This window comes from Gopherus evgoodei, chromosome 1 (genome assembly GCF_007399415.2).
Source record: "Gopherus evgoodei ecotype Sinaloan lineage chromosome 1, rGopEvg1_v1.p, whole genome shotgun sequence".
NCBI lineage: Eukaryota > Metazoa > Chordata > Testudines > Testudinidae > Gopherus > Gopherus evgoodei.
Window position 1 is genome coordinate 261,975,655 of NC_044322.1, and position 17,703 is coordinate 261,993,357.

The window sequence follows — 17,703 nt, forward strand, 5'->3', positions numbered from 1 at the left end:
CATTGTCTCTCAAGCTTATTTGATTGTAGATAGAATGAGCAAACATATTTCTACAGGGTTTTTTATTTATTTTTTTAAATTTCAAGATGCCCCTTACTCAATTATTGCTTTGTAAACATCACTTTTTCCTCAACTCCAGTTTGAGCTCACCTATTACAAGCTATTCAGAAAACTTGTGATAGCCCTCAAGGAAACACTTTTACAGTCCAGAAGAATTATTTTTATAGGTCTTTGGATCCAGAAATGTGTTTACTCAAGAGAAGAACAGATTCTATTAGATTAGAGTCATTAGCATTGTATGTAAATTTATCACCAGCTTCACTTTTTGGTTTCTAATTCCCCTCCTGTCTTTCTTTCCCCCCTCACATATAGCCTTTGCTACTGGAAGTGATTTTGAAAGTTGTTTACAGTCCCTTACTTGCAGCACTGCACTGGAAAATAACCACTGAAGGGGTGTGACTGGGAAATTGCATGAGGGTCAGAAGGCCCAAAGAACCATAATTCTGTGACAATTAAAAGACATTTAACTTCTTCCATCAGAGTATCTCAAAGCATTTTACAAATTATATAAATAAAAAGTTAATATAGCAGAATTGTTCCAAATTTAAATACACACTGTAAAAAGTCTTCCTTCACCGTCTCTAGTATGAACCTGTCATCTTTCATCTTGGACTATAAGCTCTCTGAGTCAGAGAGTATCTTTTTGTTTTATATATACGTGCAGTGCCTAGCACAATGGGGCCCAGTCCTTGACTGGGACTACTAGGCACTAGCACAATACAAATAAGGATATGGGGGAGGGATAGCTCAGTGGTTTGAGCTTTGGCCTGCTAAATCCAGGGTTGAGAGTTCAATCCTTGTGGGGACCATTTAGGGATCTGGGGCAAAAATCTGTCTGGGGATTAGCCCTGCTTTGAGCAGGGGGTTGGACTAGATGACCTCCTGATGTACGGGGAGATTTTGGCAAACCAGTAAAGTGTCTGAAACCACTATGGTTTATTGTTTAGGGGAAGGGGGGGGAGTTTTGGGGTGCCACAGAAAGGTCAGCTTGACCCCACATCCTTCCTGATAAGAATGGTGTTGAAGTTGCTGATACATGCCTTTTAAAAGGGCAGGATGTGCCTCGGGAATGTCTATTGCAGTCTCAAGGCTGCAAACTCTGGAAAAACCCACATCTGGTTAATCAATAATCAGAAGGAGCTTCTTGCTTGCCCACTGGAACTGCTTGCTTAACAAGTTTTCTTTAAGGGACATGTCATTCTATTACTAATGCATACATAAGGGGAAAAAGCTTGAGACAGATGGACTCGTTTGGGGACTCTTTTTGGACTCTCCCTCTGGATACATCTTGCAGTCCCCACAGGCAGACGGAAGCTTTGGCCACCAGAAGCCTGCCGCTGTTTCACTCGAGAACCACACTCAGCTTTGGTAACTATCAAGTGTTGGGGGTGTTTTACTAGCTTGTGGGGACGTAAGTGCTTGAGACTAAGTAAAGTTTAGCTATAAGTAAAAGCACTATTGTGTTGTCCTGTTTGTGCCAGTCATCTATCAGTCAGATGGCCGTGTCTCCCCTGATTTACTTTCTGACACCTCCTCGCACAGAGTAAAAGTTACCAAGAGCTTTGAGTTGAAAGAACCCCAGGTAACACTGAGGTCTCTTTCAACCCTGATATTCTATGATTATTCTGTGTCTACACTACAAAACTAAGGTGGCCTATATTAGGTCGACTTGCACCACCGCAGCAATTACTGCGGTGGTGCATGTCTACACTACCCTCCTTGGGTGAGTGGTGCACTGCACTGTGTGAAGAACTTCCTTTTATTTGTTTTAAACCTCCTGCCCATTAATTTCATTTGGTGGCCCCTAGTTCTTATATTATGGGAACAAGTAAATAACTTTTCCTTATTCACTTTCTCCACACCACTCATGATTTTATATACCTCTATCATATCCCCCCTTAGTCGCCTCTTTTTCAAGCTAAAAAGTCCTAGCCTCTTTAATCTCTCCTCATATGGGATCCGTTCCAAACCCCTAATCATTTTAGTTGCCCTTCTATAAACCTTTTCTAAAGCCAGCATATCTTTTTTGAAATGAGGAGACCACATCTGTATGCAGTATTCAAGATGTGGGCATACCATGGATTTATATAATGGCAGTAAGATATTCTCCATCTTATTCTCTACCCCTAATGATTCCTAACAACCTGTTTGCTTTTTTGATTGCCACTGCACACTGCGTGGACGTCTTCAGAGAATTATCCCCAATGACTATAAGATCTCTTTCCTGATTAGTTGTAACCAAATTATCCCCCATCATATTGTATGTATTGTTGGGGTTATTTTTTCCAATGTGCATTACTTTACATTTATCCACATTAAATTTCATTGCCCAATCACTTAGTTTTGTAAGATCTTTTTGAAGTTCTTCACAGTTTGCTTTGGTCTTAACTATCTTGAGCAGTTTAGTATCGTCTGCAAACTGTGCCCCCTCACTGTTTACTCCTTTCTCCAGATCATTTATGAATAAGCTGAAAAGGATTGGTCCTAGGACTGACCCTTGGGGAACACCACTAATTACTCCTCTTCTCAGTCCATGAATGGATCTTCCCTCTTATCCCACGACAACTTAATTTACGTGAAAGCCTTTGGTGAGGGACCTTGTCAAAGGCTTTCTGGAAATCTAAGTACACTATGTCCACTGGATCCCCCTTGTCCACATGTTTGTTGACCCCTTCAAAGAACTCTAATAGATTAGTAAGACACAATTTCCCTTTACAGAAACCATGTTGACTTTTGCCCAACAATTTATGTTCTTCTATGTATCTGACAATTTTATTCTTCACTATTGTTTCAACTAATTTGCCCAGTACTGACGTTAGACTTACTGGTCTGTAATTCCCGGGACCACCTCTAGAGCCCTTTTAAAATATTAGCGTTACAATAGCTATCTTCCAGTTATTGGGTACAGAAGCTGATTTAAAGGACAGGTTACAAACTATAGTTAATAGTTCTGCAATTTCACATTTGAGTTCTTTCAGAACTATGCCATCTGGTCTCGATGACTTGTTACTGTTAAGTTTATCAATTAATTCCAAAACCTCCTCTAATGACACATCAATCTGTGATAATTCCTCAGATTTGTCACCTACAAAGGACAGCTCAGGTTTGGGAATCTCCTTAACATCTTCAGCCATGAAGACTGAAGCAAAGAATTCATTTAATTTCTCTGCAGTGACTACTGTCTTTAAGTGCTCCTTTTTTATCTTGATCGTCCAGGGGCCTCACTGGTTGTTTAGCAGGCTTCCTGCTTCTGATTAACATAAAAAACATTTTGTTATTATGTTTTGAGTTTTTGGCTAGCTGCTCTTCAAACTCTTTTTTGGCTTTTCTTATTATATTTTTACACTTAATTTGGCAGTGTTTATGCTCCTTTCTATTTACCTCACTAGGATCTGACTTCCACTTTTTAAAATATGCCTTTTTCTCTCTCACTGCTTCTTTTACATGGTGTGACACTATTGACATAATCTGGGACCATATAGAACATGGTTGAAACCAAGGTCCTGTAGTGACACCAAATCTTATGTAAAGGGGGTCATATAAGGTGTCTAAGACCAGGTTATGGGTTGCTGGTTATGATTATGCTGTCTATATGTACGTATCATTTTGTAGTTGAAGTTATGAGTATTGGCTCTATACTGTCTGTATTTCAAACTTGTGCTGGGCTTCTGGGAAACATCCCAGACAAGTTGGTGTTAGCTCTGCCTAGCCTGCTTGATGGCCCATTAAGGACCATCAGCTACACAACTGACCCATTGAGAGAGGGCAAATACACCTTGTAACTCAGCAAAGTATGCAGGAACTTACCCATGTGACTCCAGACTCCATTTTGCTGTAATTTTCCATAGTAAGAACAAAGAAGTGTTCTTACACCTGGAAAAAGCCTATAAAAGGCTAATGCCTCATCTCCATCTTGTCTTCAATCCTGCTTCTTACTTCTGGACGGACTTTGCTACAAACTGAAGCTCTGAACAAAGGACTGATGACCCATCCCAGCGGGGGATGTACTCCAGAGACTTGATTTGAACCTTCAGTTTATTCCATCACTGCTACAAGCCTGAACTAAGAACTTTGCCATTACTGTATGTAATTGATTCCATTTAACCAATTCTAGCTCTCATCTATATCTTTTTCCTTTTATGAATAAACCTTTAGATTTTAGATTCTAAAGGATTGGCAACAGCGTGATTTGTGGGTAAGATCTGATTTGTTTATTGACCTGGGTCTGGGGCTCAATTATTTGGGATCGAGAGAACCCGTTTTCTTTTATTGGGGTGTATTGGGGTTTTCATAACCATTCATTCTCAGGACGAGTGGCACTGGTGGTGATACTGGGAGACTGGAGTGTCTAAGGGAATTGCTTGTGACTTGTGGTTAGCCAGTGGGGTGAGACCAAAGTCCTCTTTGTCTGGTTGGTTTGGTTTGCCTTAGAGGTAGAAAAACCCCAGCCTTGGGCTGTAACTGCCCTGTTTGAGCAATTTGTCCTGAATTGGCACTCTCAGTTGGGTCCCGCCAGAAGCGCATTGTCACACATGGTTGTTAAGCCACGGTGGCTCTTTTTTAGTTCTTTTACTGTGTTTTTTAATTTGGGGTATACATTTAAGTTGGGCCTCTATTATTGTGTCTTTGAAAAGTGTCCATGCAGCTTGCAGGGATTTCACTCTAGTCACTGTACCTTTTAATTTCTGTTTAACTAATCTCCTTCCAATCAAATTTAGATAGGCAGGCACCAAGGGACAGTTCTTCCAGAGAACAGACTGCTGTGAATGTGTCTTGGAGAAACTGACACAGCCAGTACTTCAGTTTTTGAACACCTGAAAGGTAGCAACCTAACCTCCACAGCTTGGACAGCCATGAGAGAGTCAACTGTGGAAGATTTGTCTTTTGAAAGCAATTACTTGAGGCACTGACTGGATGTATTTCATGATGCAGGAATATAGATGGAAGAAGAACTTAAGGGCAGGGGAGAGCAAGATGATGACTATCAGCAATAGCCACAGTATAAGCTTGAAGATCATGCACTGAAGTTTTGACATCAGACTGGCCAGGATCTCTCAGTAAAAAGAATTCCAAAACAAGTTAATCAAACTACTCTCCCCTGCAGGTTCTTACCAGTTTTATTTTTGAGGCCAAGTTCTCTGGTAGTTTTGCTCTTAGCTGATTTGTCTCTTTGAATGTAGCTGAAAATCCACTAAGGAAAGCCAAATCTTGCATTAACACTAAACCAGGTACTTCTTTGTCTGTGGTCTACAAGAAAAATACAATTTCTAGTTAGTTCTGGTTTTGTTTTTTTAAAATCCACAGTGACTCATTCACGCATCTCTCAAATCTTTCTCCAGATTAGAGAGCTAATTAACACCTAACCCAACCTCAATACCAGAATAAGGGTTATTTTAAAATCTCTCTCTCACTACTACACACAAGTTTAGGCAAACAATGAAAGAAATACTTTTTTAAAATGTAGGAAAAGAAAATTAAATTTATACAACATCTGACAGTTTAATGAACAGATTTAAGTACCGTAATTAAGTTAACTCTTAAATAAACATACCAAATAACCTCTCCATACTGTCTGTTTGCTGCTTTCTTTTAACATTCCAGAATGGGCATCTTCAGCTGAAATAAATAAATGGTTCCAAAAGTCACCATTTTAGTACATTCTATTAATTACCTTCATCTCTTGCAAATTAAAGCTTAAAATGTTACAAAAAAGAATGTAAATGGGTCACAGAGCCACAAGTTGTCTGCATTACTAATGAATTATTGGTTAGGTGGTGACAAGTTGCTTGACACTATACACTAAGATAAATGAAGTTGTACCTGCTCTGAGAATCTTTTATATAAATACTAAATACCTAGACACTGTTCTAAGGTAAAGAATATTAATTTTTGGCAGGTATATAATTTCCTGTTGTACGGTATTAGATCTAGTATTTAGTACAATGCATTCAAAAAGATTTTCTAGGGTTTATTCTCCTGTCTAAAAGATCAACTTTCTAAGACTATCAGTATAATACTGAAAATGTTATTGAATACAACAATTTATCTGTAATGTCAGATTCATATAATAACTAATCTTAGTAGTGATATAATCCTTTTCAGCAAAGAATCCCCAAAAGCTTTAAAAGTAACTCTGGGAGGTAATGACATTTTATAGAGGGATAGAATGAGGAAAAGGGGTTAAAATGATTTGCCAAGGTCAAGCAGCAATTCAATGGCAGAGACAGAAATAGAGCACAGGAGATGGTATTCACAGTACAAGACGACATCACCTGAACAAATGGCTGGCATCTGACAGTTATTTAAAAAAAATATTTGAAAGTAAGGTTTGTCTATTAGCATACCATAATGTACCACCATGTGAGTGCCTTGTATTCAGTAGGCAGGCCAATAAAGGAGATGCTTCCAATATACTGGACAATAGTCCAGCTTTCCCTACTCCTAAGCATCCACAAGTGTCTGGAGTTGGAAGAGGACTATATTTTATAGGAGACAGCTTATTTTCCCAGAGTAATGGTCAGCGTAGTGTACACCAGTGGCTCTCTACCCTTCCAGAACACTGGAACCCTTTTAGGAGTCTGATTTCTCTTGCATCCCCTGAAGTTTCACTTCACTTAAAAACCACTTGCTTACAAAATCAGACACTAAAAATACAAAAAAGTGTCACAGCACACTATTACTGAAAAATTGCTTACTTTCTCATTTTTACCATATAAAATAAATCAACTGGAATATAAATATCGTACTTACGTTTCAGTGTATAGTACACAGAGCAGTATCAACAAGTCATTGTATGAAATTTTAGTTTGCACTGACTTCACTAGTGCTTTTTATGTAGCCTGTTGTAAAACTAAGCAAATATGTAGATGAGTTGATGTATCCCCTGGAAGACCTCTGTGTACCCCCAGGGTTACACATACCCCTGGTTGAGAATCACTGGTGTTCTTAATAACAAACTATTTGTACAAATATCTGAAGAGGTATGGAAAACTGGAGCACCTACAGAGGAAGCAGCATGGAAGTTCACAGGTGAGCAAAATTTCAAAGTTCCACTTAAAAGCCTATAGGACTTAAAAAAATCAGCACCTTGAAGTACAGATTGATGAGAGTATACACCTTCTGTCACAGTAGCCTTAAAGTGCATGTTTTTAAGAATTCCATGTGAACTTCAACAGGAAAACACTCTGTTAACAGCAAACATACAGTTATGTCAGCTTTGTCAACATGGTCTTTTTTCCTTTAGCTTTATTAAATGCAGTCTATTTGTTTATTGTAGCACCCGCTACAGGGTAAGTTGTTTCCAGACAGACAAGAGGAAACAGTGCACCAGTAAGGACAGACAGATGATGCTACGAAACAAAGGGCTGACCCTTTAAAGAAGGCTGAAGGCCCAAGCACAGCCTGCTGTTGATTTCAGTTAAGAATGGAAGCTGCGATAGGAAGGAATACTGACAAGCCATGCAAGCTTCTAGGTCAGGCTACAAAGAGCAGGTATGAAGCAAAACCAGGTGTGCGGAGGTATTCACCAAAAGAGTTGGACAAGGACCCCAGGCATGGCTGCCTAAGAAAGGCCCTGAAAAGAAAGCTAGAGACTGACATGGGGTAAGAAGTTGTTTGGATAAAGGCCCAGTTCACCTTGCAACACTAGTACCAAGAAAAATACTGGTTTTCCCTCTGATGATTGAAAACATAAACCAGTTCTTACCTTCCTTAGGACTGTCAAAAACAACTACTGTCACATTTGTAGAAGGATTTTTTGGTTTTGCTACAAAGAATATATTGTTAGCGGCTTGTAAAGATGGATGAACAGATTGCAGGTCCTTCAGAGTGATGTTGGCAGGAACAGCAGGGTCTAGGACAAGCATTGGCACTTTAATGCAGTGTGTCAGTAAACACTCCAGGTGCTTTTCACTAGAACAAAATATCAAATGTATATTTAATGCCAATAGAAAATTAACATATCGTTAATATTTGGGAGACAATATACAGAAGTCTGCTAGCAGCATTTCTTTGAATACTTCTGACCATGTTTCTCTAAAATCTGCCCCCTGTTATAATTTTAAGTGGCTTACTATTCTGGAAGAAGGAAAGAGGGTTGTTTTGCTAAAAAAATTCTATGGTTATAACTTTAACTTATCCACATTATCGCTGACCTCATACCATCACCACCACCACAAAAATCCCCAGAAACCATTAAAGAAAAGATCCTGTTTACTGTGTAAACATTTGTAAAAACTGTGGTTTAACCCAAACGATCTTTAAACTACAGCAAACCAAGCAAGTTGCCGTGCAGAATGGGGGGCGGGAATCTATACTATCCCATCACCATTACTAGCTCTCCATCCCCAGCTAACCTTAAAAAGGTAGCTTTCCAAACAGGCTATGAGAAATCTGGCCCACAATATGGACTATAATAACCAGATTTGTCATCCTGAAACGAGGAATGCCAGAGAGGTGACCTTGGTAAGCATCACTGGTTCAGAGAGTACCACAGCTTTCCATCCCCATATTTTAAAAACACTGAGTAAAGTTCATATCAGAAAGGCCATTCTTGTTGGGGAAAGCCCAGACAGTGACTAAAAATCTTCACACAAGTATATTATGAAGCATTTGGAATAAAGCTTTACATACAGCTTATACAATTAAATTTCAGATTTTATTCCCATTGTCCATATAAGGGAAATACTGTGGAAATCTTTACATAGCTCCTGAGACCTACGACCAAATAGATCAGAAAAGCAGTAATGTAATATCTAGAATGCAATACGTACCAACATGATACCTCTATATTATATGCAGTTACTTGTGACACTATGCAGGTAGAAGGAAAGGTGAATACAGTATAAAAGAGAATCTTTAATGCTTTTGGGTTATACAGGACTCTGTTTAATATACACTGGGCCAACCTTTAAAATGTAAATTATGTGTGAACAGACAACAAGTCCACAACTTCTAAACATCACAAACTTTCACTTGTGGAGAAGCACACCCATATTTACAATATTCCCATTATCTTTGTTCAGTGCACATACTTGTGATTTTAAATTGCTTGATATGATACAAAAGATAAGAATGCATTGCTCACCAGAGACCAAACATACCGCATTAACTGACAAATTAATTTCAAATGAAAACGTAAGCCATCTCTTGCTTTCTTTTACTTCATTATTTAAGGCCATAAAAATTTACCTCTTTTTAGGTGGTTCTGTTGTATTTTTCCCAAGCATTTCCCTAAACAAAAAATAAAGTTACATTAAATTACATTGAGTCAATTATAAAGAATTTGGGCTGAATATTCAAACATCTGGGCCTAGAATGTCTTGTGAAACTGAATGATTTCCATAACAGAACACTCCACTATAATTACTCCAGAAGACATGAAGGAAAATGTATTTGCAGAAGAAGGAAACACATGGTCTTGTGAGTAAGGCATATGACAGGGACTCAGGTGACTTAAGTCCTATATCTGACTCTGCTCCAGCTTTCCTGTGTGAGCTTTGGTAAGGCATTCAATTTGTGTGTCTCAGTTTCTCCATCTATAAAATGGAGATAATAATACTTCCTTACCTCACATTGGTATTGTGAGGCTAAATTCATTAATACACCTCTACCTCGATATAACACAACCTGATATAACACGAATTTGGATATAACACGGTAAAGCAGTGCTCTGGTGGGGCAGTGTTGTGCACTCCGGTGGATCAAAGCAAGTTCAATTTAACACGGTTTCACCTATAATGCGGTAAGATTTTTTGGCTCCCAAGGGCAGCACTATATCGAGGTACAGGTGTATTTGTAAAACACGAATTCTTGGGAGGAAAAACTAGATTAAATAGATATGTAAAAATTGTAAGGTTATCAAAGCCAGGACTGTGCCCATATTGGAAAGCAGCTAGCACATTTTGATGGCTATTGCTATGTAAATAATAATAAAGTATTATTAATAAAATGCCACATGCACACTGAATTTCACTTTTTAATTGGACAATTAACGTTAACAACCTAGCTACAGACCGTAATACATGAAAAATGGATTAACATATTATCTTTTATTTACTTTTGTTTTTGTTGTTTTTAATTCCAATTGAACACTGTAACAGCTTGAGTAACAGAACACCTATTCTAGGTGGTGAATAGATTAGGTAAAAAGCCTAAAGAGTTGCTCACCAAGAACTGAATCAAATGTTCCAGAACAACATAACCTGCAGCGACAGCAGCAGCAGCAGCAGCATTTGTTCTCTGAATAGTGGGCTGCCTAGGGTTTGAAGTCTTTGGTGGGTAATTTTATAACACAGTAAGGTTTAAATAGATGTGTCCAGAACAAGTTAATACCTAAAAAACTGAAGCCTTGAATGTTGCAATGCATGATTTTTGCAATTCCCTTGCCCTGTGGGAACTAATCTGTTTTAGATCTTCAAGTGAAGTATATCCTTCTCTGCACAGTCTTAGCTTTTATGATACTCAAACCTGAACTTTAAAAGGAGCACTCAAGCACAGGTTTTAATGAAAGTTTTTACCAAGCCCAAATACAAAGAACTCTTTCATTGTGTTTTCAAAAAGTTTAACACAAATAAGGTTTATCTCCTATTTTAAAAAAAACCTCTCTCTTGGTTTCAGAGTTCTGAAACCAAACCAAAATTCGTTATTATTTGTAGAGAGCCACTTTTGTGCATGGCACTTTAAAAACAAGAGATATGACAAGGTCATAAGAAATTAGTATTTTCTTTGTATTTGAAAGGTTGCCCAAATATTTAGCTCTTCACTGCTGGCAGGAGTTTTGAAGGAAGCTCATTTTGATGAAGGCCAAGTGTAAAAGAGCAAGGAAATAAAACTGAAAAGTCTTAGTTTCACTGTCTATGCAGAGTAACATGGGGGAAAAAAACGGAGAGTATCCATTAAGCATTACTGTAGCCAGCTAGAAACAAGTGTCTCCATTGAACAGATTCTTACCTCATTATTTTCTGTTCTTCCTCCATCTGTTCTCTAACCTGTTGCAATTCTTTGATCAGCTCAACATCTGTACCATTCACCCAGGTGTACACCACATCAATTGGCATGGGCAAACAAAGTCTACATAAACCACAAGAAAGAGCAATATAACCTATTTACAAGAGTATGACAGTAGCATGGACTACATTGTAATAAAAAAAACAGTTGAAACTCATGAACTGTGTGTTAAAAACTGAACAAAGTAAAATGCCACTCTCTGTGTATTATCTATTATACAAAAGCTTTTAACACAACACTGCAGAAATAAAACTAAGAGAAGTTGATAGACAAAGTGATCATCTGCATCAAACTTTAGTGGTCAAAATGTTAGTTATACTCAATGAGAGACTGCTTTAACATGGTCCTATTTCACTCCAATTTTTTTATCCAATGACTTTGAATAACCTATTAAAATAATAGTGTTTCAAATCCTTTGACTTAATCAAAACAACTACCTGATTCAGAATAATAGTGTTGTCATCCTGTTCTAGTCAAGTCAACTGCATAAAATAATTTAATAATATGCATACACGAGACAAAAACCTGTACTTACAACCCACTGCAATCCCCCCTGAAATCAGAAATCAACTCCACTCAAGCAGAATTTAGTCCTTATCTTTCATTATCTCCATCTAAACTTGAGTTTTTTGAATGTACAAAAACTCAGAATTTGATTGAACTTTTTTTTTTTTAAACTAACACCCTCCTGCATAATAGTCTTTCAGCCAAAAAAGAAGCCAGCAAGGTCTGAATTTATAACAGACTTTTGTTAAACGTTCAAACACCCAAAAGTACTAGCTAATTAAATACAGGGTTTCTTTCAGCCAAATAAAAATGAACTTCAAATACTGATCTGGATTCAACAGGTTTGACTAGTTTGAGTTAGGTTCAGTGCCTCTACAGAATTTAGTTTTAGCTAAGTGAATTATATATTTATCATGTCTACTAAAGTCTTGAAATGCTGACACTCAATGTTAGGCTATTTGTTATCTCAGAGCATTGTATTACTTTTAATCAATAAGGCTTGTATAAATTTCTTAGTGAGATTGGTAAACTTATGTTCTCACATGAATGACATGACAATCATCCCCTGAAAAAATAAACTTAATTTCCTTTTGATCTATCAACTGCTTTTAATATTGTTGACCACAAGGTGGTGTTAGCAAGGATAGATGGTATTTGAAGGGGAAAGAACAGAACTGTTCAACAGGACAGACATTACTGGATAATTGCTCCATTGTCTCAAGAGCTCTCTCACATAGCCATACTGCAGGGCTTTAGTCTGTCGCTCCTGTTTAACCTGTATGTGAGGTTGCTAGAAGAGACTGAGAAACTATCTGGATTGCAGTCCCACCAATATGCCAGAGAAACTCAAGTCTACAGCTCAGCTTTACCAGACTTGGAGATAAATGGATTAGTTGAATGGATTTCCTAGCATCTGGTCAGGCGTGAGTCCTGAATGAAAGTCAGTTAGCTGAAACTCAGATAAGACAAAGATCATGCTGGAAAAAAATCAACCATAGAAAATAACTGTTTCTTCAGTTGTTCACAACTGAAAGGTGCCTTTTGGATCCTCAGCTGCTTCTGGGTGTTAAATATAGCAGTGGTGGTCAACAATGTTTTCTATCTTCACTTGGCTTGGAAGTTGCAATGGTTCCTTTTTTATGCCGATTCCACCACAGCTATCTGTGCTTTTGTCACCTCTGGAATGGATTACTATGAGGCAGTGTTTCCCAAACTTGGGATGTCACTTGTGTAGGGAAAGACCTGGCGGGCCGGGCTGGTTAGTTTACCTGCTGCGTCGGCAGATCTGGCCTATCGTAGTTCCCACTGGCCGCGGTTCGCTGCTCCAGGCCAATGGGAGCTGCTGGAAGCAGCACGGGCCGAGGGACATATTGGCTGCCGCTTCCAGCAGCTCCCATTGCCCTGAAGCAGCGAACCGTGGCCAGTGGGGGCCACGATTAAAGAGACCTGCAGACGCGGCAAATACACAAACTGGCCCAGCCCATCAGGGGCTTTCCCTACACAAGCACCGTCCCAAGTTTGGGAAACACTGCTATAATGCATTCTGCATGAGGCTACTTCTGAAAAACACAGAAAGCTCTGTTTCTGGGGAATATAGATATTCACTCTGCGGTATGTCACATGGAGTGTTTTTGACCCATCAGATCCACCATGCCTTAGTATCCAAGTAACAAGAGCTCTTTTTGTGGGTTGTGACTAGATGGACTATTCAGGCAGACAATCCCTAGAGCTGTATGTCTAGATCCTGGGAGTTTTAAGTGGAAGGGCCTTGACTCTGGAATTTGCTTCCCTCCTTAGTCCAACAAGCCTAAGTATGTTGACTTTCTGGCTATGGTGCAAGGCCTATTATTCTCCTTTTGAGGAGCTGACTGAAAAATAATCTCAATTGCAATTCTTTTTTAAATTATGTGAGATTTTTAGTGCTAGCTTTGACTGTTAAAATGTATTATTTTTAAACTGTCACTAACACTATATATGGATATATCATTATATCAATTAGAAGTACAGTATAAGCTACTATATTTAAAATGTGCCTATTACAGCACTGCCATATTCAGCTACATAATTTATAAATAAAATTAGGGAAAGAAACATTTTATGGTTATATGTATTTGGCTATAAAAACATTAAATCTCAGTTATAATACTGGTTTGACATGTCTGGTCTCCATTAGCAGGAAATATAAAACAATCAGTGTCCACAAGATTAGAAAATGCAACTTCACTTAACTGTTTGTATGTGCATAATCTGAAGGCTGCTCTTAAAATTGTTTCCAAACTCTCAGCTATATATATTTTTTTAAACAATTCCATATAAACCTAACATCGTCGTGGGATGAATGGTTACCAATAAACACTAATAAAAATTAAGTATTTTACAAAGGTTATACATAATAGAGTACAGTGATTAACTATCACTAGGATTATTCAATAGCATTAAGGGAGAACATTTTAGTTCTTCAGTCAATCTTTTTCCAAGTTTTTAGTAAATTTTGAATTGCCTCTTCAAAAAATAACTTACAAACTTTTACATCTCAAAAGGTATGTTATCGTATTATTTAGATTAAATTTAAAAGGAAATTAAAAAAGGCTACTTCAGCATCTTCCTCCTCAATTGCTCAGTATAAAGTCTCTCTGTGAGGTGTTCTGCATAAAGCGGATCACTTTACACATCTGATGTGGAATTTAATATTAAAAGAAACTTTGAAATTTGGGAGGTTTCCAGACAATAAAACAATTGTCTTTTTTTTTTTTAAGTGTTACTTTTACCACACCTCCCTTCTTTCCCCCACATGGCCCCACTTCCCAATTGCCGGCTAAGGAAGTTGGGGGTCAGATCTTATTTGACCAGGAAATGGGAGCTGATAGCTCTGAAGAGGGAATTTGTTGCTTCTTCCATTGGAGATCCAGAGACTACCAGGCTCACCTCCTATAGCTGCTTCTATATTTGTGTGGTGAGGCTCACAGAGCAGATAAGAACTCTCTTAACCACCTGCTGGCACAGTCCTACTATAAGTCCTAGCTCTTTCTCTTCCTTCCCACCATCAGCTTTCCAATTTCTTCCCATCTCCCTGAGCCCAGATTACAACTCTGCTACTCCATTCCCTATGCCTGGAGCCTCACTCTGTTCCTTCTTGGCTCCCCATCTCCTGCGTCTTTTTCTCTTTCCAAGCCTCACTCAATATCTTCCCCCTACCTTCCCATCTATTCATGGCCTTCGCTTGTTGTGTCACATTAAATTTAAATTGTATGCTCTATAGTACTGGGCAGGGATTACCTCTTCACTTACTTTGTTTGGCACCCAGCGCTTTTTGGCACACTCAAATATTATTTGGTTATGTCCCAGAACAGGATACAATATAAATTCAACAACAAACAAGGGTTGTTAATAGATGGAGGAGGAAGGACAAAGGTGAAAATCATACTATCATATAGTTAACATGTAGAATCTCACATGCAAGACTGAAGAAGCAAGTTTTTAAGATTATTAATGAAAGGAGGAAAGTGACCTGGTGAACAGTGTTGTAGTAAGCATTATACATAATACAGACAGCATGAAAGTAAGACAAAGAGAAGGCAAGGAGGAGGTATTGAGGCTAATGTGTCTCATGGGACCAGACAGCAAGTGTGAAAAATTGGGACGGGGTAAGGGGCAATAGGCACCTATATAAGACAAAGCCCCAAATATCAGGACTGTCCCTATAAAATCGGGACATCTGGTCACCCCTACTCATGGAAATACTGAAAGAGACCAGGCTGGAGATGAAAGAAAAGCTGCAATGTTAAGCCTTAAAAGCAAGAACAAGAAATTGTCCTTGTCCTTACAACTATTTAGTACAATTTCTTATAATTATTAATAATAAAATCACCAGTTTTTTAAATCACTTGCAAAATAAAAATTTGTACTGGTTTTTTAAGCATAAGTATGTGTTCCTATGTACATAAGTGAAATGTTAACTTTATGATGTTATTGAAGAAAATCACATCACAATGTATAATAGTTTGTCAAGTAATGGAGATATTCTTTTATTGTTTTTAAAAGGCACTACACCAGGGATCTAAACAAAGCGGGGAGGGATAGCTCAGTGGTTTGAGCATTGACGTGCTAAACCCAGAGTCGTGAGTTCAATCCTTGAGAGGGTCATTTGGGGATTGGTCCTACTTTGAGCAGGGGGTTGGACTAGATGACCTCCTGAGGTCCCTTCCAACCCTAATATTCTATGAATCTTAAGTAGAAAATGTACTAGCATGTTCCCAAAAAACTGTACCGCTCACTGCCGTAAACTGCTAGATCACTTGATATCTGAAAGAGATGTGTTTTACTTTCCATCCATTTAAATATTTGTTTACTTTCATGGGAAAAATTCTCTCACGCCCAATTTGTTGTGGGTCCCTCCTTTTCATTCAATTTCATTTCAGAGCATAAACACAGACAGGATAGAAAGTATCAAAATCAGAACTCCTCTATCTACAGGTTATGCAAAAAGCAAAAGCAGCATCATGTCTGTAAAATCTCACAAAAAGATTCCACCAGCCCCACACTGATTCAGCTCACGTGCTAAGGATATCCAGTTAATCATATTCCCAGCATTAGGTAACAAGGAAGACTAGAACTACGGTAGCTGACAGATGCAAGAAAAATACACCCCTAAACCAAAGTCATTTTTCGTATGCCAATTTCAGGAAAACTGCAACATGGAGTAGCTAATTGTATACAAATCTCCTGACAAACCTCCCAATACCGCAGACCCCTTCCCATCACACCTGACAGAGCAAGCGTAAAGGCCAGCTAATGAATTCAAAATATTGAGTTGCTCTGGGGCCTACTATGAAAACTTTAGGACTTGCCCAGTCACCAGTTCCACTCATTCACTAATCCTTCAGCTCAAGAGTGGCAAAAGTCTCCTCTATAAGGAAGCATTCCCTGAAGAACCAAAGCAGAAAAGAATTAGGCTGCACATTGCAAAACAGAACCGACTATATCCATAGAACAGTGTTGAGATTTGCATGCCTTTTTTGGACAGACCCCACCGTTTTATCTAAATCCCTGTACCTAGTTTACCATAGTTACAGGCATTTTAGAAATAGATATGGATAGAGAAAGACAGAGCAAAAGGCTCCACTGCATAGTTCTGCAGAAACATTTCAGCTCTAAACTAACGATTATCATCTATAAGAGCTACAAAAGTGTCCACTTACCTTTATCTACTGATCTTTTTGAGGGTGGGGAGGTAAGCGGAAGCAGTGGGAGGTCTAACGCACTACAACAAAATGTACAGTAGAGAACAATCCTGTACTAGCAGGGGGACAGACTACATGATCTAAGCCCTCCTCCCCCCACCAACTAATTTACGTGGTCCTATGACCCAATACATTTTAACTCTGATTCAGCATCTAATTTTCAGTGAGGTCTCTTTTTAGACAAGTTCCAACTGAGCTTACTGAGGCTAAAATAAACCAAACAACTTACATTAAGTAGCTTCTCCCACATTATAGCCCACAGGCATACTGACTTCCTGAACAGCAGACCCCATGATTATTCAAAATGTGAACTAAAACACCAGTAAGAGACCTCCCCAGAGTTGTCACAACTGAAGAATTTATATGACTCAGGCTTCACTCTGATGTGACCAGTTTCTCCAATTTAAAATCATTCAGTTTGAAAGGTCCTCTTTCTCCATGCCTTGTGACATTTTCCACTTAATATGACCTCCCATACAAGATGAAGGAAAACTTACAACATATGGAAAACAACTTCCTGAGTTATTAAAATAAACCAAGTTGGAACTTTACTTGTGTATTTATATGCACACACTTTAATATGCAAAATTAGTCACTTTTCCCTTCTGCAGTGCTAAAAAGAACTATTTTGTTCAGTCCAGACTGATGTGCTAATGTAGTGTAAAAAATGCTATTAAACAAGTTTAAAATCTGAGTTCTCATGTCACTATCGCTTCCAATTTACATTTCTGATTTAATACATACAGTGTAAAAACAATACACTTCAGTACAGACTTAAAATTTGTAGGAAGAAAAACATCCAGCTATACAGTATGTTACTACATCTTAAACATCAGGCAAACACACACAATAGCTAAATATGCAACACTATAACCCCAAGAGTTATACC

General features: G+C 38.3%; 1 protein-coding gene across 1 annotated transcript in view; it reads right to left on the bottom strand.

Moving 5' to 3' along the window:
- Nucleotides 1–17,703, bottom strand: part of GNPTAB (N-acetylglucosamine-1-phosphate transferase subunits alpha and beta) — a 67,939-nt gene that overhangs the window by 37,598 nt on the left and 12,638 nt on the right. Inside the window, exons 3-7 of the mRNA XM_030544347.1 lie at nt 11,011–11,130; nt 9,250–9,291; nt 7,766–7,971; nt 5,612–5,676; nt 5,173–5,307 (exon numbers count right to left, since the gene is read on the bottom strand). Of these exons, the coding sequence (XP_030400207.1) occupies nt 5,173–5,307; nt 5,612–5,676; nt 7,766–7,971; nt 9,250–9,291; nt 11,011–11,130 (568 nt within the window). The remainder of the gene's footprint in view (nt 1–5,172; nt 5,308–5,611; nt 5,677–7,765; nt 7,972–9,249; nt 9,292–11,010; nt 11,131–17,703) is intronic.